This window comes from Dysidea avara, chromosome 11 (genome assembly GCF_963678975.1).
Source record: "Dysidea avara chromosome 11, odDysAvar1.4, whole genome shotgun sequence".
NCBI classification, from domain to species: Eukaryota; Metazoa; Porifera; class Demospongiae; order Dictyoceratida; family Dysideidae; genus Dysidea; species Dysidea avara.
The window spans coordinates 295,100-318,516 of NC_089282.1; the positions used below are offsets into that span (position 1 = coordinate 295,100).

The window sequence follows — 23,417 nt, forward strand, 5'->3', positions numbered from 1 at the left end:
AAACGGCAGGTGTTTACAAATGATTTCTCTGCAATCTTATGAAAATTTTATTTTTTTTGCAGTAATTTTGGACTGTACGAATATGAACATATTAAATAATTAATTCATGACATGCTAGCTAGACTCAGAACTAAGGCAAGAAGTCAACATGTCCAGCTGAGCCATGGTGATGTGATCACACACTTTATCAACATCAGTTAATATCATCTCACACATCTCATCTCCAACAATGGCCTCCACTTGTGACCTCACTTTGCTGTTGTCTGCTGTGTCCGTCTCTAGTAGGGTCTGTCATTGTGACAATGGGGGGTACATGGTGAAACACTATAGTGTTCATGTTGAGCTGATAACCTGAGAAAACAACTCAAAAAGACATTAAGGGTGTAGCTAGGCTAGTAGCTGGCCCTTGACTGCTCTAGTACATTATTAGATCACCTCATTTATAGCTACACCACTACAAAGGTTTTTATTGAAATACGAAAATTTTGAATCAATCTTATCAGCTCAACATGCTATACATTAAGAGCTATCACCTATGCTATACAATACCTTAAGAGCTAGGGATGCTTGTCGTTGACTGTTAGAATGAGCTGTGTTCCCCATGGCATATAACAAGTGTGGTACCACTGACATCTGTTGCCATGGTAATATTATGATGTCACATTACCTTGTATTTACCTCTATTAGCATGTCAGTGATCTCATTGGTTCCCATGACAACTAATTGTTGGATCACATGGGCAGCTCCAGCTTGTTGCACATGCACTGGTAATGTTGCTATGGAGACAGCTCAAGACCAGTTTACCCAGTGTTACAACTCACTTGACCTGTTCCCAGCCTGTACAGTACTGTCATCAACTGAAGGCTTAAGAAGCCCAACAAGTCCAATTAGCAGTGGGTGTCGGACCTCTTCATGCATCACAAGATCCTTCAGTAACTGACATGCTGTAAGATACAATGACTAGCCCCACCCCCTAGTAACCAAGCTCTACTCACCTTCTTGCTGCACATCAACATGCAGACTACGTAGCAGTTGTAATGATGGTTCTACTGCAGTAGCACTAGCCACTCCAATTATTGGCTGTACCTCTCGTAATGTGTGTGCAGCCATTCTTTGTGCCTCCTCTGAACTACAAGGTAACAATGCTACTAGGGCCTTGTATACCTGACTCTGGTAGCGGGGATTACCCTAGGGGATATAATTATGTAGATTGTGTAAACAGCCACACCCACACACCACTGCTAGTTGATGCAGTAGTTGCCTAGCAACATCTTGAGTAGCAATAGATTGAGATCTTCCTAAACACTCAGCGACCACTTTCACAGCTAGCATGGCACATATATATAATAATGAATGACTTATAAGAGGCCAGAGGATGTTGATCACATGTTGTAATGCGTGTCAACATGGTGGTAATGTTGTAAACACTTTTTATCCCATTAACAACAAGTATGGATAATGTAGTACAGTGAAACCTCACTTAGTGGCCACCTCAGTAATGAGGCCACCTCATTATAGTGGCCAGGTCCAGCAAGTCCAAACGTATTTTCCATTATGTTACATTTATTTAATTTTCATTAATAGGGCCACCTCATTATAAAGGCCAGTGGCCACATACCACTGGACCAAACTGGTAAAACTAATACAATGTTACCTCAGTAAAGAGGCCAGCTGAGCAGGCAGTCAAGGTATCACTGCAAAAGTTGCTGCTCTTAAGTGCACATTTTAACTACCAAAAGCGGTACCCATTATTCCGGCAGTATACTTCATGCTTTTCCAGCCATTATGTCTCAAGTATTGCTGGAATAATTGGTACATCGTATGCTCCTACCTTTCTCTGTGATAAACTCTACATAGTGTGTTTAGTTAGATCAATTGTATACTGATGTTACAGTTGCTGGTTTGTTGAAACCCTCAATAATAAGGCCATTTTGTTTATGGCTGCATTAATAAGGTTTTCGGTAATAGGGCCACCTCAGTAATAGGGCCACTTATCATGGGTCCCATAGGTGGCCCTATAAACAAGGTTTCACTGTACTTGCTTCTTAGCTAGGAAAGTCATATATTGTGTTGGGGTGGCTGAAAGGCTTGTGAGGTACACATGGTATTGATCAACAAAGGTACAACACCTCAAAAGGCTTCCTATAACATACAGCAATTGAGTGAATGTTTATTAGAGTAAAACTGCATGATTGCCTTATTAGAGTATTTGCATAATTGGAGGTTTGAGATACCAAATTCTCTGATTTGAGTAACACTTTTTTTGTATTCAAGCCCTAGTATACTCCAATTAATATTGATACTAAGAGGTGATGAGCTATTATCCAGTAGGTTGTATATCAGATTGTTGACATCAAAGAGATGTTTAGTGATCAACTTCCTCTATTAACACTTACCATAGCTCTCACATAGTAACTCTTTATAACGCCTGCCAGCCACTGTGATCTGAGACAGCAACTCCAAAGCAGCCATTTTATCTTCCTACAATACTACACATGATACACGCCATAGAGTAGTCATGGTAGCTGTATACATAATTGTGTTAGGCCCGTTGGTTCTAATTTCATAAGGTAAGTATGGAATTTGCAGCGACTATTATGCCACCAATATGTTTCCTGTCTTTAGTGGAGCAAAAAACAGATGCAGGCAGGAAGTGATTACTGAATACACAGTTGACTCTGAGTTATGACAGCTCAGAGTTGGGGTAGCTACTTTAGAACAGTAACTAGATACTAGTTACTTTTATCCCATGTAACTGAGTTACAGTTACTTTTTAAAAGGTAACTAATTATCTAGTTACTAGTTACTTTCATAAACAAGTTATGCTAGTTTGTTAACTTTAGTAACATGATTATTTTGCCCAGAGCAAGGGAAGAAGAGAACTATATGTACACTTTCTGAAAATAATGATTCTGTAGCCATTTCAGCTCAGTTTCAACTGTTCCATCTGTTGCTCAGTACACAGAAAGTGTCTACTTAATGTGACTAGTACAAAAATTGAAGTGCTCTTGCTTTTAAAGCATAATTACCTATAGTTACAATGTAACTATTGTAACTAGTTACTATTGTAACTCAGTTACTTTTTGGGCAGTTGTAACTAGTTACAAGTTACTAGTTACCTGTAAAGTAACTAGTTACCCCCAACTCTGTCTATATATAATCAAATAATTAAAATTTGGTGCAACTTCCTAAAAAAGATGAGGGTGGTGATGGAAAACAAGGAATAAAATATTGATGGCCTTATTGCAAAAAATATTTCAGCAAACAAACAGCTGAGAAGTACGGAAGGTCTACACGAAAACATTACATGTAAGTTATGGCTTTATAGATTTATCAGATACGTTACTCTGTTTCTTCCCATCAAAAACTACAGCAATAAGATGCTGACCTCAGCAGTTTGGATCAAGCCGACAATCTCCAGTAATGTTAGTATCCCTCCCACCTCCAAGAATTCTGTGAGGAAGCGATGACTACGAGCACAACATTGTAAAATCATGGAGACACTAACTCACCCACTAGCTGAGGAGATGAATACTGATATCGCCCTCAACTGCAGATTTAGACAGGTACCCATCATGTAACTATGGTGATGGCTGATGTAGTTCTTATATAATATAGCATACTCACGTGATCCTAATCCAGGTAGTTATACGCGCTAGGAACAAACTAGCACAGTCTGCGAAGTGTCTCTCCAACTCGGAGGAGGTCATATTGATACATTGTGATATGAATTGTGTTAGGATTTCAGCCCTAACAGTCTTCGAGCCCTACAACACATCACTCCATATACAACTTGCTACACGTTCGCTAGCTAACCAACCTTGTCCCATCGCTGTAGCAGCTGTTTCAACTCTTCCTGATTCGAGCACATTTTGTTTACGTTGCCATAGCAAATAGCGCGCTACCCTCGCGCTTCCCGCATATTGAGCACGTGATCTTAAGCAGCCACACCTATCACTTGGGTGTGTCGTCGTAAGAGATATGAGTAAAGCAAAAGGGAAGGGAGATTGGAAGCAAATCCAACAAAGGACCTTTACAAACTGGTTTAATGATCGTCTGAGAGGTAATCTCAAGGTCGCGAAGAGGCAGGCGGATGATGTACAGACTGACTTGCAGGATGGCATTTTGCTGATAGAGCTACTGAATATACTTGCCAGGCCGAGGAAGATCTCGCGCTACAGCAAGAACCCAAAGAATAAGGTGCACTGCATGGAGAACCTCAACTCCGCGCTGAGTTTCATTGAAAAAGAAGGCATAAAACTCGTTAATATTGGTAAGAGCCTCTTACTGCTCCACCCATCCCCGCTAACAATATGTTGCCCACAGGCGCAGAGGATATCCATGATGGAAACCTCAAGTTGATCCTGGGCTTGATCTGGACCTTGATCAGGCACTACCAGATCAAGAGTAGTGGTAAAGGATTATCAACCAAACAGGCTATGTTGTTGTGGATCAACCAGCAAATCTCTGAGTACAAGATCAAGAACTTCACTGTTGACTGGAATGATGGACGAGCATTATGTGCCCTCTCCAACAGCATCAAGGCAGGATTGTGCCCAGGACATTGGACCTTGGACAGATCCTGTGGATTAGCCAATTGTGAGCTCGGTCTCCAGATAGCTTATGATGCCTTTGGTATTTCAATGGTGTTGTCTGCTGAGGACCTTAACAACCCTGATGTGGATGAGCTGAGCGTGATGACATACTTGTCTTACTTCTGTGAACCGGGTAATAACAGGTGAGCTAGTATGCTGTTGTCATTGTCTATTATTGAGGACACTAGGTTACTGGAGTGGATACGGAGCAAGATCCCTCATCGTGACATCCAAAACCTGAGCACAGACTGGAATGATGGTTCTAATCTTGGTGCACTCATGGATGCCTGCTTCCCTGATACCTGCCCTGAATGGGTCACCATGGTACCTGAACAAGCGGTAGAGAACCTTCGATCCTTGATGGCTAAAGTAGAGAGCAAGTTAGAAATAGTATCACCAATGAAGCCAGAGCAGATGGCTGATCCTAAGGTTGATGAAATATTAGTGGCCACTTACCTGTCACAATTTCGTAATGCTCAACTGAAATTATCTCCAGAAGGTTTCTCCGTGTTCCCTCCTCAGTTGCCATCTGGGGTTGCTAAAGTACATATTCCAGTCAAGTTTAGCATAGACACAAAAGGGAAACCCCCACCAGATTTATCGTTTGAGGTCACAGCTAAAGGCCCAACCACAGAAGTAGCAGGTACAATAACTCCAGCTAATTATGGCGACTATGATGTAAGCTTTGTTCCTACTGAACCGGGTGAATTTGAAGTTAGCACTCTCTTCCAAGGAGAGCCAGTCACTGGTAGCCCATTTACTGTCCCAGTTATAGATCCAACCAAGTGTCGTATTGTTGGAGATATCCCAGAACAGCTACAGGTGAGAATTAATGTATTTGGTATCTGTTAAATATCACCTCTCACGTGCAGGTTGGAGTGACAGTGGAGTTGGCCATAGAAGCTGAAGATGCCGGATGTGGAGTATTAGAGGCACATGTGGAGACTGAAGAGGATGACGGTAATCTAGTCAGAACGCAGATCAGTGACATGGGAGGTGGCAATTGGAGTCTCACATTGGATCCTGTGCATATTGGAGAAGGAACCTTACATGTCACCTGGAGTGGAGAAGATCTCCCCAAAACACCCTGTGATGTAGCCATTTTTGATTGCAGTAAAGTACGAGCATCCGGGATGCCATCAGAAGGCAAAGTTGGAGAGCTAGTACAATTCTACATCCTAGCTCACGGTGCTGGCCTGTGCTTACCAAAGGTGACGGTCAGTGGTCCAACCTCACAGTGTCGCTGCAGTGTAAAGGAGAGAGCTAATAGTCGATGGGATATGGCGTTCACTCCATGGGAGGTTGGTTCTCACAAGATTACCATTCTATGGGGAGGTTGTGATATATCCAACAGTCCCATTACACTTGAAGTGGCAGCTGCCTTAGATGCTTCAGGCTGTACAGCTAGTGGTGTTGGTTTGGATAAATGCATCGCCAAAATACCATGCGAGTTTGTTCTCACAGCCCCTGAAGATGACTGCCTGGAGACCAACTCACTTTCTGTGAAGGTCATAGGGTCAGAATGCAATGGTGATGTTGAAATCAAGGGCCAAGGGAATGGCAAGTACCAAGTCATCTATGTGTGCACAGTTGAGGGCATGTACAAGATTGAGATACGTTTCAAAGAAAAGAACATTCCAGGAAGTCCATTCCAAGTTCAATGCCTACCTGCACCCGATGCCTCCAAATGCCGAGCCTATGGCCAGTGTCTACACCCCAATGCTATACTACTAGCAGGCTCCACTGTTGAGCTGTTTGTTGACACCACTAAAGCTGGCACTGGAGAATTAGCTGTTGTGTCCAAAGGAAAGGGAGGCGTTACCCCCAAAGTCTACATGTCTGATGATGGCAGTGGAACATACTCGGTAAAGTTCACTCCTTCCTCAAGTGGCAAGTACTACATCCATGTGTGGTGGTATGGAATCCACATTCCAAAAAGTCCATTTCAGTTGCGTATCTTTGATGGTCCTGATGCTAGCAAAGTGAAAGTGTCTGGGCCGGGAGTAGGCAAAGAAGTCGAAGTAGGCCAGCCAGCTCGGTTTAAAATAGAGACAGAGAATGCTGGAGTAGGAACATTGTTGATCAGGGTACACGGTATCAAGAATGCCTTTGATGTTGAGGCTAAGCCAATATCACAAGATGACACTCGTACACTGACAGCTCACTACAACCCGACCGAAGCTGGAGATTATCGTGTAACAGTTCACTGGTCTGGAGTAGAGGTACCTGGGAGTCCCTTCAGGGTATGCGTTATTGACCCAGAACGCGAGGAACGACGGGAAAAAAGAGAAAAGCAGAAAGAATTGGTAAATTATTGGTAGATAATCTCATTGTGTTAACATGTATGTTTCTACATACAGAAAGCAAAGTACAGCAGTGAGACTCACACAGAGAAAAAGAGTGCCACAATGCCAGGTGGCTACATGTACCCACCCCAGTCCCCACAGTATAATATGCACTTGATGGATAACCCTACACTGACCAACTTTGGAGCTGAAAACCCTATGAGCCAATCCACTCCGGAAAGTCAGACCATGAAGAACACGAAAGTCAGCTTTAAGGAAGAAAAGGTCACAAAGAAATCGTCTAAATACTAACAATAAAACTATTAGGTAGTCCAATATCTTACCTTTGAACTGTAGCGTTTTTGTTGACTGTTGTATTTATCATCTATATAACGCGCACGAACTTTCAATTTTTTACTCCCGCCATAAGGCGCATGCGGCAATTACTTGTTATAGTAACTGAGTTGTGAGGAATGGAAGAAGCGGTAAGGCCAATATTCGACTGGACTGACGTGAGCGAATACTTCCCTCCGGTCAGTAAGAATGAACAAGAGACGCTATTAGCTCAGGTAGGTGACCTGGTGTGCAACTATAAACAATACCACGTGTTCGCAGGTCATCAACAGGCGGCTAGATGAGATTACACCGTCAGCTGCTGAGCAGGTAGACACCCCTCACCCAAAATGTTACTATAATTGTTGTGCTGCAGGCGCTAATACAAGCGTTCCTAACTAAAGTGATCACTGTGATTGATAATCTGATTGTTGCAGGAGAAGGGGAGGAGCTGGTAAGTGGGTGTGGTTGAGTTGATCACGTGTGACCTTACCCTTAGATGCTAGATGAAGTACTGCCAGTAGGGTCACAAAAGAAGGGTGTGGCTCTAACAGGCTGCAAGATTGCTGACGCTGTGATTATATTTAAGAAACCACCCACTGGTGAGGTTTCCATGGTAACTGGCCATGAAGTGTACATGTGCTGTGTCTAGATGTCATGGTAACCAATTTGGGGGTTCGTGTGGCAGATATTTTAAACTCCCCTGAAGCCAACATTGGAACTGGGGGTAATCAGTCTGTAGCACATCGACCAATTGATAGACTAAGTGAGTGAACATTGGCGCAGGTTTATGCTAGCTTACCCTATGTGGTGTAGTGTTAATGCTACTGGTGTTATACAGTTGTGACATACTAGTATAACACTTTGTTATTGCTGACTGTGCTCTTCTGACCGAAAGTGGAGAATCCATTGAAGTGTCTTGTTTTTGTTATAGCATTCCAATTAGAGAGCACCGATGGTGTTACTGTCCGAGTGTATGCTACTACGACTGCACCTCTCATAGCCAAGCTACCAAGCGACAGTGGTGAGTGTCTTGCGTTCTGGTCATGGTGATAATGATGTGCGTTAAATAGAGGATGCACTGGTGTGTATGGCTGCATTAAGGATGGTGAGGCATGTACGATGGTTTGAAGAGAACGTGCGTCACCCAAGGTATTTGTTGTGTTGTCATGTATATTATATTGTGGTGGACATTTATTAGCATTAGACAATTGATCAGACTACTAAAGGATTTGAGATGTAGGGAAGAAACCTTTCAATGTCTTAATCCATGGTACTTGGAATTACTGGTATGTAGTTTTTGTGTTATTAGTGTCAGAGAGGGTTCACCATTCATCCTACCATACAATATATTTTGTGTTATTAGTGTCAGAGAGGGTTGATCACAATTAGTGTCAGAGAGGGTTGATCATGATTTCACCATTCATCGTACCATACAATATATTTTGTGAATTAACTTGCTAAAAAAATTTGCCAGCAGACTGAGATTGTTATGAACAGGGTTTCACAAAACATTCTGTGTTGTGCAGACTGATTGGGAGGGTGTCACAGATTTATTTAACTATTATAGAAATAATTTTGGAGGCTATTTTGATAGTTTTGCAAAATTTGGTCTCACACTTATAACATACTATACAGTATTCAAAGCTACATCATCAAACATCACATGATCAGCTCATTATCAATACTAAGTATTCTAATGTGTGAATTGGTAGTGTGTCCCAGAACCCTCACAAACCTTTCAGCCACTCCAACACAATATGAAAAAAGTACTACATTATCCACCCCCCTCCAGATTACATCTCCACCAAACTTTAATTGCTTGCTTTATAGAGTGTTCCTGATATGTAATGAAGTGTGTCACCACTACCCCTCTGATATGTAGTGAAGTGTGTCATCATTACCCCCTAGTGTCACTGCTCTACGGTGCCTCTACATGGTGGAGAGCTGCTCACAGTGCCACAAGCTTACAGGAGAGTATTCCAATTATTGTCAGCTGGATTATTTCTACCAGGTTCCATTGGTATTCCTGACCCCTGTGAGGTAGGTGGGTGTGGCTGGTAATGTGGGTGGGGCTATATATGTGCAAAATATCTAATCAATAGGAGGAGGATGATGGTATTCACATTATGTTAACATCTTCAGAACAGGATCAACTTGCTGGTGTTGCTGGCATGATCTTGCGTATGTTACACCATGGTGCATTCCGAGAATTGCTAGCTGAGGGTGGAGCTATGCCTGCAGGTGATTGGCTATACTATATAGTACAAAATTTTAGCAGTCAAATGTTTTTGTACACTCACTATTTTCAAGAAAGCAATTGCTATAGGGGCTTAATTGTTTATTCAAAAAAACAAAAAAAAGTTTAAAATTTCAGTGTTTGTGGATAATTATCTTGTGAACATTTTCGTAGCCACCAACCAATGAAAACAACCAATGGATTGGTGTCTTTAGTAATATTAGCAAGAGTTCATAATATAAAAAGAGAGGAAAGTGTCCTATTACAATGCCATCAGTAGACTGTTTATTGAAGCCATAACTACAACAGTTATTGAAACTTAATGCTGAGTGCATGCCTGACCAACTAGCACATTGAAAGTGACTATAGGTATTGCATCATAACTTTGAGATACGCTTTTATACAGGCTATATTGTAGTAGGACACTCTCCTCTCTTTTTATATTATGAACTCTTGATATTATTTAGTATTATTACTGCTAAAATTTGATATCCTAGTCAAATTGTGTGCTATACACTACTACAATACAGTGGGTTATTGTTGTGAGGTCCAAGGTTTTGTGAAGCTTAACATCCAGCGTAATTTTTTAAATATATGAGATATGAATGATTTATCCGTAATTCTACATGGTATTATGGTAAAGTTATGAAGAAGACAAAGCTCTGTTCACATTGGTCTTGTGTCCATACCCCACCAGTGAACTAGGCATCCTAACACAGTGGGTGACATCTGGGAATGAGACTAGAAAAATTAAATAATTATAAGAAAAAGTTTGAGAGTTAAGTCCATACCTACTTGAGAAGTTGTTGCTCGGACCAACCGACCCAATTTTTCAGATTTTATTTAAGAAAGAAAAAGGTAAGATCACGTGACAGAATTTGAGTGCAAAATGACTAATAGAACAGCCAGTGTGTAAAATTTTGATCTCAAAAGGTAACGTTACCTTTAGATGTAGTTCAAAACCTGTGTACTCCACTTCTTAACTATATACATAATACATCAGTGCCGTCCATTACTTGTTGAGGTATATCAAACTTATTTCCCTTACAATAGCTAACTAGTGACTGTCTCCAGACAGTACAGTAGTTATGTGTTTGTGTTATCTGACTTACTGATCTACCTCAGAAATCATAAAGATGTTGTCTTTTTCCTACTGACTAACCCATTAAAATAAATCCGATCAACTACTTTTCAAATGGCCCAAGCTTCAATTCACAAATTTTTTCTAAATTTGGACCTCCCCACACCACCCATTGTATTGTACTTATATGCCATTGTATTCTAATATATCGGTGATGCTATAGATTTCAGGACAGCCCAATTGGTTGGTTCAGTGAAGGTTCAACCTCCAGTCATTGTTAGTATTGATAGTAACTGACTCACACAAACACACAGCATTTTATAGTAGTATTCTAATTAATTGGTGCTAGCTAACTTATTATTTGGTGGAATGTCATAGTGATTATTGTTGCTATGGAGACTGTTATCAGGTGGTTGATTGAAATGGTTGCTAGGGGGGACATCATAATGACTGTAGTTACTAGAGAGGGTGTTGTAATGTGAAGCGTTGTCATGGTGACCAAGTGTGCTCATTCTAATGCTATCAGATGATCGGAGTGTATCAGACTTGATAGTGGCATGACTACAGGACCGACTGGGAGCCATCTTCATGTATTCCTCCTCTGTGTCATCATCAACCAGTTTATTGTGTGCATGTGGCTTGTCACTAGGACCAGCATGCGGCTTGTAACTAGGAGTGGCTGATTTCTGAGTAGTAGACTTATCATCATACAAATTGTCCAGTGATTCATAATGAGTGTATGTGTTCTCTAAGATGACGAAGATTACCATACATCAAATACAATAATTCCCTTACTCTTTGGAGCTGTGCTGGTTGCTTCATTCTGAACACTAACCCTGTTTACACTATATATATAATGATATTATCGGACAGGTGTGGTTGCTATGATACTTACATTTGTTTGCCATGGTAACGAGACTGAAAACACAAGCATACTACTAGTACAAGGATGATCACCATGGCAACACCAATCACAGCCAGCAGCACATATGCCACGGGATCCTTACAATACCATTCATCTGCTGTCACTGCACTACCTAATATGGTAATGTATTATAGTAATGGTAGCCATGGTAACTACTACCTGCAGGAGGAACTCTAGTCACATGATACTCATAAGGACCACGCCCATCCATATTAATGCCAGCCACACGACAGTTAACCAATTGATGTGGAGGATATGTTGGCATGGTAACTTGTAGTGGATCATTGTTGCCATGGTAATCCGCTGATTCTGATAGCATCACACTCCAGTTATCACTGTTGTCATGGAGACCGGCATCAAAAGGGTTTTCCCCATCCTTCACTATCACACATGATATAATGTAGTCCAGTATGATGCCATTTTGTTGACTTGTTACCGGTGGTGACCAATGAAGATTATTATAACCTCCTTCACTATTCACATATAATTGTTGTGGTGGTCCATTTGGTACTGTATGGGGTAAGATCAAGAAATGATCAATAGTTGAACACTTGCAACAGGCATTAACGATATCAGATTGTTTAAATTCTTTTTACCCACAAACGAACCTTGTCAAGGTATTTTTTTGGTGGAGTTTGATCCTTGAATACCTGATTCACTTCAAAAAAAAAAAAAAAAACCTTGATTGCTCGATCCTATATTGGAGTAGTATCCGGTTGCAAGTGTTTCAATACCACAGGCTGTGTCTGCAGGTATAATGTTAGTAACTACTCCCTGTGGGTGGTCAGGGCCGCCAACGGGGGAAATTTCCAGGGGCTGTGCATCAATATTAGGATCGAGATACTCTAATAGAACAGTCACCCTAATACAAGCTGTTTCACATTTAATTATATACAGGTTTTATAATTTTTCTATTATTTTGGTAGCTTGAGATACCCTAACAGAACAGCACTGATAATATAATGTATCAATCTCAGAGGGTCTAATTTTCAAAAATTTCCTGGGGGGAGGGAGGACATGCCCTAGGTTGGCATACTATAGCTATATCAGTTATGCATTCTTGATTTGCCCTGGGCCTCCTTAATTCTGTCAGTGGCCCATGTGTAGTGTTCACTAACCTGATGACAATGTGGTCACTGTTATAGTAGTAGCATCACCAACTCCATATGTGTTGATACCAACTATGTCACACCTGTACTCATTGTATGGTGTTAGTCCGTCCACTGTCATGTTCACACTACTCCCCCACCCTAGGACACTTGTAGTTGTTGACTCTGCATGACATGTGACCATGTAACCAACAGTCTCTGGAGCAACATATCCTAGAGGTGTGTCATGTGATCCCTCCACCATGCCCACTGTGATGGAATCTGACATCACCATCATTACTGTGGTGACCGGTGGAACAGGAGTGGACATCAGTGGAATAGGATCTGTGAATTGTGCAGTGTAATGAGTGTGTATCACTAAATTAGTTTACCAGCTGGTGGAGTTGCCATGGTGACTGAGTTAGAAAATATACCAGTTCCTACTTCATTGTATGAGGCAACCATACAAGTGTAGCTCATGTTGGACAACACACGTTCCAGGTAGGTACAGGGGGTTATTGCAACATAACGTGTCCATGTTACACCATCACTCTGTTGACATTGGATCACATGACCATTGATGACATCATCAGTACATTGCCATGACAACAATATTGTAGATGCATTAATGCTCCATACAAACAGTTCCCCAGGGGAGGTTAGTGGGACTGTGATGTAATAGCAATTAACTATATGTAACAGAATATGGCACACTTACTGTCAGTTGGCATGGAGACAGCAGATGTGACATCAGAGGGTACACTAAACACATATCCATCTCTTGTCATTATACCAACTTGTAGTGATATATTATATTGGTTACCAACAACAACATCAGTTAGGGTATAGTTTAGTGGTGATGAAGGAGTGATGTGGATCAGTTGATATTGACTATTATCATCATTAGTATAGTTGATAAGATGGTGACTAGCTGGTAGACCACACTGTAGTCTTGGTGAGTACTAGAGAGGGAGAACACCAAATGACTAGTATACGTGACATTATGTAACTGGTTTTTTCAAAAAAGCATGAGAGTAGGTGGGAATTTCGTATGAAAACTGACACTTTAACTATATACATGTGACCAAATCGCACATCAGGCAAAATCAAACTAACACCTCCAGTGGATAGCTACACTATCGTACTACTAGTTTTGACACTCGGTACCACTCAAACTACTCAAGGCTGGTTTCAACAGACATCTTTTCTGGGGGGGAGGGGGTGTAGAGCTCAAATGGCGGTTTCAGGCCTTGTGAAGGACCTGGCTTGGCAAGAACCAGTGGTTTACTGGTGGACAGCCTTGGCCATACATTTTTCTGTGGATTTTGCTACACATCAGCCTCTAAGGAGCCAGCACAGCCCTGTAATTTCATCTCTGGGCTCCAATCGTGGTCTTCCTCCATTGTGAGGTCTAACCCTTGACCACCCTGCCACTCCCCACCCCACCACTCCCCACCCTCCAATCCTTTGTGAGCACTCATGATACTACTTTGCTCATCCAACAGCTCAGATTTTTCTACCTTATTTGGTGGGAAACACTACGAGCAGCTACAAGTACTGGAAGTGGTCTGAAAGGTAACAGATTGATGTATCTTTTGTGTAAATTTCATATGCGTGCTTGCTATCCCTGGAGAGTTATGCTGGCTTGAATTCTTTAAAACCGTTTATCTCGAAACTTCTAATGTGCGATTTGGATGGTTTTTCCAGTCACATATTTGCTCACATATCAAACAGTATGGCAGTATTGTTTAGTATTGTTTAGTCGGGTTCCCCCTAAAAATTACAGGCACTGCCCAAATGTCAATTTAATCATATCATTTGCGATGTACATCACCTTTACAGAATAGTTGTAGTTCATCAATTACAGCAACAAAACACTTACAGCTAAAAAGTGGCCAAAATCAATTTTGGTCTGCCTCACTACCCACAGTCACAAGGCTAGAGGCCAAACAAAGCAGTGTACAGCCACCATTTCATGCCACAGTAACAAATTCACAATGCCTTTTCTGATTCTGATGAGTGTCTACCTTTTTTGCTTTGCTATTCCTTTTATTTTCAATTACTTGGTCGTTACAAGGAAAATATACCAAGGCATTAATATTCCATACGACACTTTCAGGAGCTCAGTTAGACACCATGATACATGTACCTGTGCTATAAAGCAATCACAGAGGACCACACCCTTCAACAACGAGAACATGCTGTCATGCCCTGAGTAACCACCACCCTCAATGACCCATAATGACCCTCAATGACCCATAATGACCCTCAATGACCCATAATGACCTTCGGTAGTAAGTAAGTACCCCTTAATCTATTGCTTAGTTCAGCAACGAGATTGAGATACTCTAATAAAGCAGTCACACTTGTATAGTGCATAACATGCTACAACAAAAAGCTAATTTTAAAATGAAGTAGGGTTCCAGCAATAAAAGAATGATCTATGTGGTTACTTTGGCACATTGAACATAGTTTTACAATTTGGTGCTGATCAGGTTCATATCAAAAAGATTCCCTGGACATGCGGGAAGACTGAAGGAAATAGAAGCTCTGAAATATTATACCACACAACATCACCAATAACTGCATATTCAGTGAAGGAGTGTATTAAAGTAGGCAGGCTCACAACACCCAGTTGATAGCATCTCCTACAAGTAGCTTTTAGATTTCAGTTTTTAGAGAATTTAAATTTTTTTTTTTGAATATTACTATAGCAGCTACTGTCATGCAGATTAGTGTATTCCAATATGGCTAGTGTGTAACCATCTCTTATATTAAGAATGATTTTGCTGTGCTAAGAACGAAATCTTCCCAAAGATTTAGATTAGAATACTGACTGCTCTATTAGAATATTGTCACTATTACTTTATCAATTAGTCCACTTGAAACTCTGAAGTGGTTTATCCACCGATGACATGACATGGTTTATAAATTCAAAAAGCATCAGCATTAGAGATGAAAGTAATTTTCTTCCTCCTATTTTTTTCTTCCAGCAATCGAGTAGATCTGTTGTGATGGTCCTATTAGATCTGTTGTGATGGTCCTATCGCAAAGTTCTTAAGGATCGAGGGATGGAATTATGCATGTCAGTCTAAGCTCCATCATTTGATGTGTTGATGTCACATTTGCATTCAAGTACCATTAATGGGGTTTGCTCAACTTTGTCCACTAGTTCTATTATTCCAGCAAATCTCATTTCTAGTGTTAGATTTTAGTAGATTCTTGATACATAAAAAGGTGAAATAACTAATGTAGTGTTCATGGTATAAACAGTATTCTTATTTCTTGTATGTACACATTAAGGGACAGTGTTGGGCAAGTTACTTTGCAAAAGTAATTAGTTACATATTACTTGCAACTGAACTATTTAGTTACAGTTACATATTACCCATAAAATAAAGTAACTAATAATATTACATATTATATTACTTTGTGTCCACAGCCTTAAGCTGTCACGTGTGAAACTACCACCTTATCACGTGACATGATTGCGTTGTTAGACAATGTGCAAATCTTGGTTATAAGTAAGAAGCTAATGAATAAGCTTCATTCAGTAGGCCTCATTACTTCGTTGTGGTTAGACGTTACTCAGAGGATAACTAATGAGATTAGTAACTTTGTTAGTTTTAATAATAATATTACATCATATTAGACTCGTTACAGTAATTATATTACTTAGGTATTTTATAAGTAAAGTATCTTGCGTTATATATTACCTGTTTTCATAGCGTATTTCGTTATATTACTTTGTTACCACAAAAGTAACCCAACACTGCTAAGGGAGTAGCTTAATGGCAGCTGCCATTGAGAGCCAATTTGTCACATAATAGTGAGTTTATCAAACTTTCAACTACCAAATTAATATGGCTACTTGCTTACAGTTCAGTTAACAATCAAAAGTATCATTTTCTCTTTTGGTTAACCAGTTTACCAAACTCTCAATTAAAGGAAAACCACCACAAACACACTGTGGTCCCAAGGCCTGAGCTGAGGTATATGTACCTCACAAAATGGAATAATATTGCAGCAAAAGGTAATTATGGGTCTCCTGCAGTCTTTGTACACAAGAGTATACAAGGCCTCGATGGTGTGACAATTGTATTATGAAACTAAACTCGCCACCCAACCTGTATTTTTTATTTTGGTATTTTGTCAGGTAAAGGACATTTAAGTTTTCCCAACAAAAGAAAAAATGGACAGGATCGATGGCTAGTCTGAACCTGCAACAATTGTGTGTTATTGAAGTAATCTACAATATGACAAACTACTTCAAATCGCCCAGAGTGCAACAAGCTGTTGCCTATAGATTCAATCACCCTTATAGTGTTGGAGAGCAGGAGACCAATCGCATTCATTAGAAGCACAAGGCCTCACTGGAGCCACTGATGGTTGAAAACACTTCACAAACTAGTAAACTACTTATCCACCACTATACAAGCCCAAGCCATATGAGTACTTTAGTATTATTCACATGTTTGACAGCCTCACACAAAGCCTCCCCTGGGAAGTAGACCAGTTAGTGTGGAGTGATGGAAGTGTATAAAAGCAGCAATTAAGTTGTGGTGTCACCTTAGAGTACATGTAGCTGGGTTATGGCAGATCATTATGAGGTATGGTGCGTACTGCTCAGATGTAACATCGTCTCGCACAAGTGAGTGATTAAGATACTCACTACTTATAGGGCGCCATACCCATTTCACTTGTGAGTGTTATCCCCTTAGCGGTACCGTACCTAGCTATAGACAGTTTGTCATTCAATGAATTGATAATGACTGAGTCTGTTAGAATATACTAATATGATAGGGAAACCATCAGCTAGTTGAATATTGCTGACACAGCTCATTTACCACCCATTTCCTACTGCCAATCATATCTACTTGGTTTACACATCTGTTAAAGTGTTCTATGAATAACTTTAACTATGAGCTAACCAGTCACTTAATGACCAACATTTTCCCACACCGAGTAATCCACTTTATTTGGGAATGAGCCAATGTATATATTGGTGATAAACAGGAGGTACCATAGCTCAGAGTTTAGAGTTATAATTATAATCTACTTGGTAATAAAAACCCATAGAGTAAAATAGTAATCATTTTTAAAGCAAAATGATGTTAAGTGAATACAATCGATGTACATTAATTTATTTATCAAGAAGACAAGGATTATCTTTCTTACAAGACACTTAGCTGGGCTATCAAACATAACACACGTTCTTACCTCCCATTGGACATTTAGTGAACCACTATCACCATTAGCTACGCCCACTATTGTTGGTGGATCAAAGCCTGTGTCACCATAATAATTACTGCCATATAAGGTATTGATATATCTTACTTATTGGCTTGGTAACCATGGTTACTGGCTGAGAGAAGCTACTGTTACCAATCCTGTTGCTTGCTGCTACAGCAACCAAATAGGTTGTACTTGGCAGGAGGTTGCGTACAGTCACATATATTAGCTGATTAGCAGGTATTGGAGGACGATGCCTATATATGGGAATAATGTACATATATAGTATACCTGTATATATATATAGTACTAATGTGTGACTGAGTGTGCAATACCAGGTGTGAGTACATTATTGACCAGGATCAACTTTCTAAAAGGGCAGTGGTGTAGAAGTTGCAGACACAGATATATTCTGTTAGATATGTGATGGAATGTACTCACGTCCTACAGGCAGCCGGTCACATATTCCCTTACATTATATAATTCCACTGAGTGTCATCCACTGGTCTATACCTAACCCAGTACTCCTCTATATCTTGTCCACCATTACTAACTGGAGGTCTCCAACTAACTCTTGCTGTTAGACAAGTGGTGTCTGTGGTGTATGGTCTATTTGGTTCACTGGGAATACCTACAATAACAAGACATTCTTGAGGAATGTGACATGCCAAATGGTCTGCTAACTATTTGAAGTCACTTATGAATAACAACTCTTGTGTGACCTAATATGGTAATGTGATAATATGGCTTCTCACCAGGTGACTACATTTAGCTATATATCAGGTGTGCAGCACAACCTGTATAACTGGTTTGTGGTACTTGTTTGACTGGTCTGTGGTAGTGGGTACCATGTATGTGACAAGTAGGACAAATGGCTGGTGGTGCAGGCCACACTTACTCTCACAATCAGTTGAAATGATATAGCCTACACTGGGTCATGGTAACAGAAAGTTATAGCATAATAATATGAAGATGATTCTCAAGTACTTGTATTATTATTATGTTGTAACAACTACTTCAAAACAAGTTATATTATATAACAAATGTGTGTGAAGTGTTCATGCCAGTATGTGCACACTTGTGTGTGTAGTGTAGTGTGTGTGTAGTATAGTGTGTGTGTAGTGTAGTGTGTGTGTAGTGTAGTGTGTGTATAGTGTAGTGTGTGTATAGTGTAGTGTGTGTGTAGTGTAGTGTGTGTGTAGTGTAGTGTGTGTGTAGTGTAGTGTGTGTATAGTGTAGTGTGTGTGTGGTGTAGTGTGTGTGTGGTGTAGTGTGTGTATAGTGTAGTGTGTGTGTGGTGTAGTGTGTGTGTAGTGTAGTGTGTGTGTAGTGTAGTGTGTGTATAGTGTAGTGTGTGTGTGGTGTAGTGTGTGTGTGGTGTAGTGTGTGTATAGTGTAGTGTGTGTGTGGTGTAGTGTGTGTATAGTGTAGTGTGTGTGTGGTGTAGTGTGTGTGTGGTGTAGTGTGTGTATAGTGTAGTGTGTGTGTAGTGTAGTGTGTGTATAGTGTAGTGTGTGTATAGTGTAGTGTGTGTGTGGTGTAGTGTGTGTGTAGTGTAGTGTGTGTGTGGTGTAGTGTGTGTATAGTATAGTGTGTGTGTGTGTGTGTGTGTGTGTAGTGTAGTGTGTGTGTAGTATAGTGTGTGTGTGTGTGTGTGTGGTGTAGTGTGTGTGTGGTGTAGTGTGTGTGTGGTGTAGTGTGTGTGTGGTGTAGTGTGTGTGTGGTGTAGTGTGTGTGTGGTGTAGTGTAGTATAGTGTAGTGTGTGTGTGGTGTAGTGTAGTGTGTAGTATAGTGTAGTGTGTGTGTGGTGTAGTGTGTGTGTAGTATAGTGTAGTGTGTGTGTGGTGTAGTGTGTGTGTAGTATAGTGTGTGTGTGTGTGTGTGTGTGTGTGTGGTGTAGTGTGTGTGTAGTATAGTGTGTGTGTGTGTGTGTGTGTAGTGTAGTGTGTGTATAGTATAGTGTGTGTAGTATAGTGTGTGTGTGTGTGTGTGTGTGTGTGGTGTAGTGTGTGTGTGGTGTAGTGTGTGTGTGGTGTAGTGTAGTATAGTGTAGTGTGTGTGTGGTGTAGTGTAGTGTAGTGTAGTGTGTAGTATAGTGTAGTGTGTGTGTGGTGTAGTGTGTGTGTAGTATAGTGTAGTGTGTGTGTGGTGTAGTGTGTGTGTAGTATAGTGTGTGTGTGTGTGTGTGTGTGTGTGTGTGTGTGTGGTGTAGTGTGTGTGTAGTATAGTGTGTGTGTGTAGTGTAGTGTAGTGTGTGTGTAGTATAGTGTGTGTGTGTGTGTGTGTGTGTGTGGTGTAGTGTGTGTGTGGTGTAGTGTGTGTGTGGTATAGTGTGTGTGTGTGGTGTAGTGTGTGTGTGTTGTAGTGTGTGTGTGGTGTAGTGTGTGTGTGGTGTAGTGTGTGTGTGTGGTGTAGTGTAGTGTGTAGTATAGTGTAGTGTGTGTGTGGTGTAGTGTGTGTGTAGTATAGTGTAGTGTGTGTGTGGTGTAGTGTGTGTGTAGTATAGTGTGTGTGTGTGTGTGTGTGTGTGGTGTAGTGTGTGTGTAGTATAGTGTGTGTGTGTGTGTGTGTGTGTGTGTGTGTGTGTGTGTGTGTGGTGTAGTGTGTGTGTGGTGTAGTGTGTGTGTGGTGTAGTGTAGTGTGTATAGTGTAGTGTGTGTGTGGTGTAGTGTGTGTGTGGTGTAGTGTAGTATAGTGTAGTGTGTGTGTGGTGTAGTGTAGTATAGTGTAGTGTGTGTGTGGTGTAGTGTAGTGTGTAGTATAGTGTAGTGTGTGTGTGGTGTAGTGTGTGTGTAGTATAGTGTAGTGTGTGTGTGGTGTAGTGTGTGTGTAGTATAGTGTGTGTGCATGCGTGCGTGCATGTGTAGTGTGTGTTCTGCAGTGGAGGATCCACCCTTTCAAAAGGAATGTACTATTCTGAGACATGGTTAACCTCCTAATACTGCACAATAAAATAGGGTCACGAAATAACATGAAAATCAAATTGAAATACCTAGCTATAGACAGTATTTCTATGTAATAGAACTTCTAAAATTAATGCTGATTCTTAACTAACCATTGGACCTTAGTCAAAGGATTAGAGTTTTAAATCACAGCTACACATAATGCGCTACTATAATTATTTTAGAAGTACTCGCATAACATGTAAGGGATAGAGCAGTTCGTAGTAGTATTGTTTTAAACACCTCCTAACACTCTCTTTCAAGTTAGTGATAGCTAAATCGACACTAACTTTAATGGTGATATATTTAGAGAAGGTTCCATGGGACCTTGGAACCCCTCTAGATCCCACTGTGTTCTTGTGTTGTGAGTGTATGTGCGTGAGTACGTGTTGGTTACTCAATGTCCCCTTGGAAGCTGGGGGGACTGTTGGACAGGCAGTAAAGAAAGGTTATGTGTGTGTTACATATATACCTTCACATATCACGGTAACATCATTACTATGAATACAATCAGTGACACCCCATCCTCGAGATGCACAATCACTCAGTCGGACATGTGATGTACTACAATTAACATTATCCAGCCAGATAGTACCAGTACCCATAGTGGACATGCTACCCTCAGAGTATTGTTGTAGCTGGGTGTAGCCCAGTTGTTGACACACCAGATTACCATCAACAGGTCCAAACTCATCATCACACACAGTACCCCATTCTCTGTCATGATAGATCTCCACTCTTCCTTCATTAGCAGCAGCTCCACCAACTAACTGAATCATATCATCCACTATAAATACATTACAAGTCATATCAGGTCATGTGTACCAGGGCCACATTAGGCCCACTAGGCATCTTGTTGATGCTTATGGGACGTTGTGTTCCTGTAGTGTACCACTTACTAATGCACACCACTCCAGCGTCATGTTCATGGGAACAGTCATGGTCTCCAATATCTCTTCGACGATTGCAAGCTAACAAGGATAACTCGTCTCCTCTGCATCCGACTTCATCCAACCAAATTTCTCCATCTCCCACTCCATAATAAGCTCCTTTCCTTTCAATTAGTGCTCCGGGGAAGCCAAGTTGCCTACAAGCTACTTTAGCATCTTGCATAGACCATCCATCATCACAGATAGTACCCCACTCTCCCATGAGGAAGATCTCCAGTCGACCCTCATTAACATGGTTACCACCTCGCAACCGTAAGTTGCCAGATGCTACAGAGACAATAGACAAATCATCTGGAAGAGTAGCTATGTAATTATATCAGTGTGCAGCCCAGTACAACACCCTGTACTTATATGTACTAATAATATATTTGACATGTTCACTAGCCTTGATAAACACACCCAGTCACAAATACACAACTGCACACCATAACTGTACAGTTTATGAATATGTAACTACTACAGCAGCTAAACATGCGTGCATGCAACACACATATACTACACACACACACACACACACACACACACACACACACACACACACACACACACACACACACACACACACACACACACACACACTACACAACACACACACTACACAACACACACACACTACACAACACACACACTACACAACACACACACACTACACAACACACACACTACACAACACACACACACTACACAACACACACAAAACAGCTATTGTGCACAGTACTGATTGTGTAGCACTGCATGTACTAGGTAGGTGTGAGCTGCACAGGTACACTTGCATGTCCCAGAACCAGTAGCTACCTCACAAGAGGGCTATAGCTGCACCTTAAAAATGAAGCTAATGTGGATTGTGGACACCAAGGGTCTTTCTTGGACTGGCAATTAGCACTTCCTTCCCCATCAACTGACATTAATACATGTGGAGTTTATTCAGTAAAGTTGAGCTGGGAACATTTGTTTAGCTACCAGGCCAGTTGACTACCACAGCTCTCACAGTATATACACATGCAGCCACATAACTGACAATATTTTAATACACACATCACCAGAACAGTTTAATGGTGCATTTAATGTTAATATAGCTACCATTGCAAACAAGAAGCTGTCACCATGTCAGGCCATACAGTGTGTACTGGTGTGTTGGTGCCAAACCTATAAAGTGATCATCTATTAACAGGGTTGGATGACAACAATGTCGCAAATGTGATAATTTCACCACATGACATGTACACATCAGCCCAACAAGCAGTCAGTGTTCCTTACAATAGCTACACTACTTCATGCAATGTGGTTCTGCAAGCACATTATACCTAACTCACATAGTACAGCTAATACTACATGATAGCTAGCATTGTGCAGGTAGATATGATACTTAACTGTAGTAAACTACAAGTAGCTATATGATATTGGCGGGAACACTCCATATAGCTATAGCTAGTATGCAGGTATCGTGTTACATTTGTAGGCAGCTCAGCACGCAGCTTAGCAACGTGTACTAGTACAAACTGCATGGCGCGTAGCGCACCATCCATTGAATACTGTTATCACGCGAGTGCAACTTCAAGCCGGCTATCTAGCTTCTGACTTACCCTGTCCACGAGTCGCAGGTTGCTGTTGAAGGAAGAATAACAAAGAAGCGACCACCAACAAACTCATCTCGAATGATTACTAATATTCTGACATCATAATCGTTTGGTTGAATTATTATAAACGATTAGTTCGTGGGACAAACGTGGCGGGAAACGCCTTTTA

General features: G+C 40.9%; 4 protein-coding genes across 5 annotated transcripts; 2 read left to right on the plus strand and 2 right to left on the minus strand.

Moving 5' to 3' along the window:
* Positions 1 to 12: 12 nt before the first annotated feature.
* Positions 13 to 7,287, minus strand: LOC136238224 (armadillo-like helical domain containing protein 1). Its single transcript, XM_066028580.1, has 11 exons — positions 3,821 to 7,287; positions 3,628 to 3,767; positions 3,513 to 3,581; positions 3,389 to 3,470; positions 2,397 to 2,481; positions 1,237 to 1,325; positions 996 to 1,188; positions 822 to 944; positions 679 to 776; positions 550 to 633; positions 13 to 288 (listed from the first exon to the last, which is right to left on the minus strand). Exons 1-11 carry the CDS (start codon positions 3,869 to 3,871, stop codon positions 115 to 117), a joined length of 1,188 nt encoding a protein of 395 aa, XP_065884652.1. The 5' UTR covers positions 3,872 to 7,287; the 3' UTR covers positions 13 to 114.
* LOC136238209 (filamin-C-like) lies at positions 3,934 to 7,290 on the plus strand. The gene is made up of 5 exons (XM_066028561.1): positions 3,934 to 4,273; positions 4,327 to 4,738; positions 4,784 to 5,417; positions 5,468 to 6,901; positions 6,956 to 7,290. Exons 1-5 carry the CDS (start codon positions 3,982 to 3,984, stop codon positions 7,190 to 7,192), a joined length of 3,009 nt encoding a protein of 1,002 aa, XP_065884633.1. The 5' UTR covers positions 3,934 to 3,981; the 3' UTR covers positions 7,193 to 7,290.
* Positions 7,291 to 10,930, plus strand: LOC136238227 (interleukin enhancer-binding factor 2-like). Its single transcript, XM_066028585.1, has 11 exons — positions 7,291 to 7,449; positions 7,496 to 7,543; positions 7,590 to 7,667; positions 7,713 to 7,815; positions 7,866 to 7,979; positions 8,148 to 8,237; positions 8,287 to 8,365; positions 8,415 to 8,502; positions 9,125 to 9,256; positions 9,319 to 9,457; positions 10,757 to 10,930. Exons 1-11 carry the CDS (start codon positions 7,354 to 7,356, stop codon positions 10,828 to 10,830), a joined length of 1,041 nt encoding a protein of 346 aa, XP_065884657.1. The 5' UTR covers positions 7,291 to 7,353; the 3' UTR covers positions 10,831 to 10,930.
* Positions 10,782 to 23,408, minus strand: LOC136238210 (uncharacterized). Of its 2 annotated transcripts, none has more exons than XM_066028563.1 (13): positions 23,255 to 23,408; positions 21,621 to 21,938; positions 21,194 to 21,508; positions 18,253 to 18,409; positions 17,884 to 18,035; positions 17,767 to 17,834; positions 13,265 to 13,508; positions 12,939 to 13,214; positions 12,577 to 12,891; positions 11,618 to 11,968; positions 11,429 to 11,570; positions 11,329 to 11,369; positions 10,782 to 11,281 (listed from the first exon to the last, which is right to left on the minus strand). In XM_066028563.1, exons 1-13 carry the CDS (start codon positions 23,319 to 23,321, stop codon positions 10,869 to 10,871), a joined length of 2,859 nt encoding a protein of 952 aa, XP_065884635.1. In that variant the 5' UTR covers positions 23,322 to 23,408; the 3' UTR covers positions 10,782 to 10,868. The 2 variants fall into 2 exon arrangements, with proteins under 2 accessions (XP_065884635.1, XP_065884634.1); XM_066028562.1 differs by having other exon boundaries at positions 11,329 to 11,378; positions 23,255 to 23,407.
* Between the last annotated feature and the right edge of the window lie 9 nt (positions 23,409 to 23,417).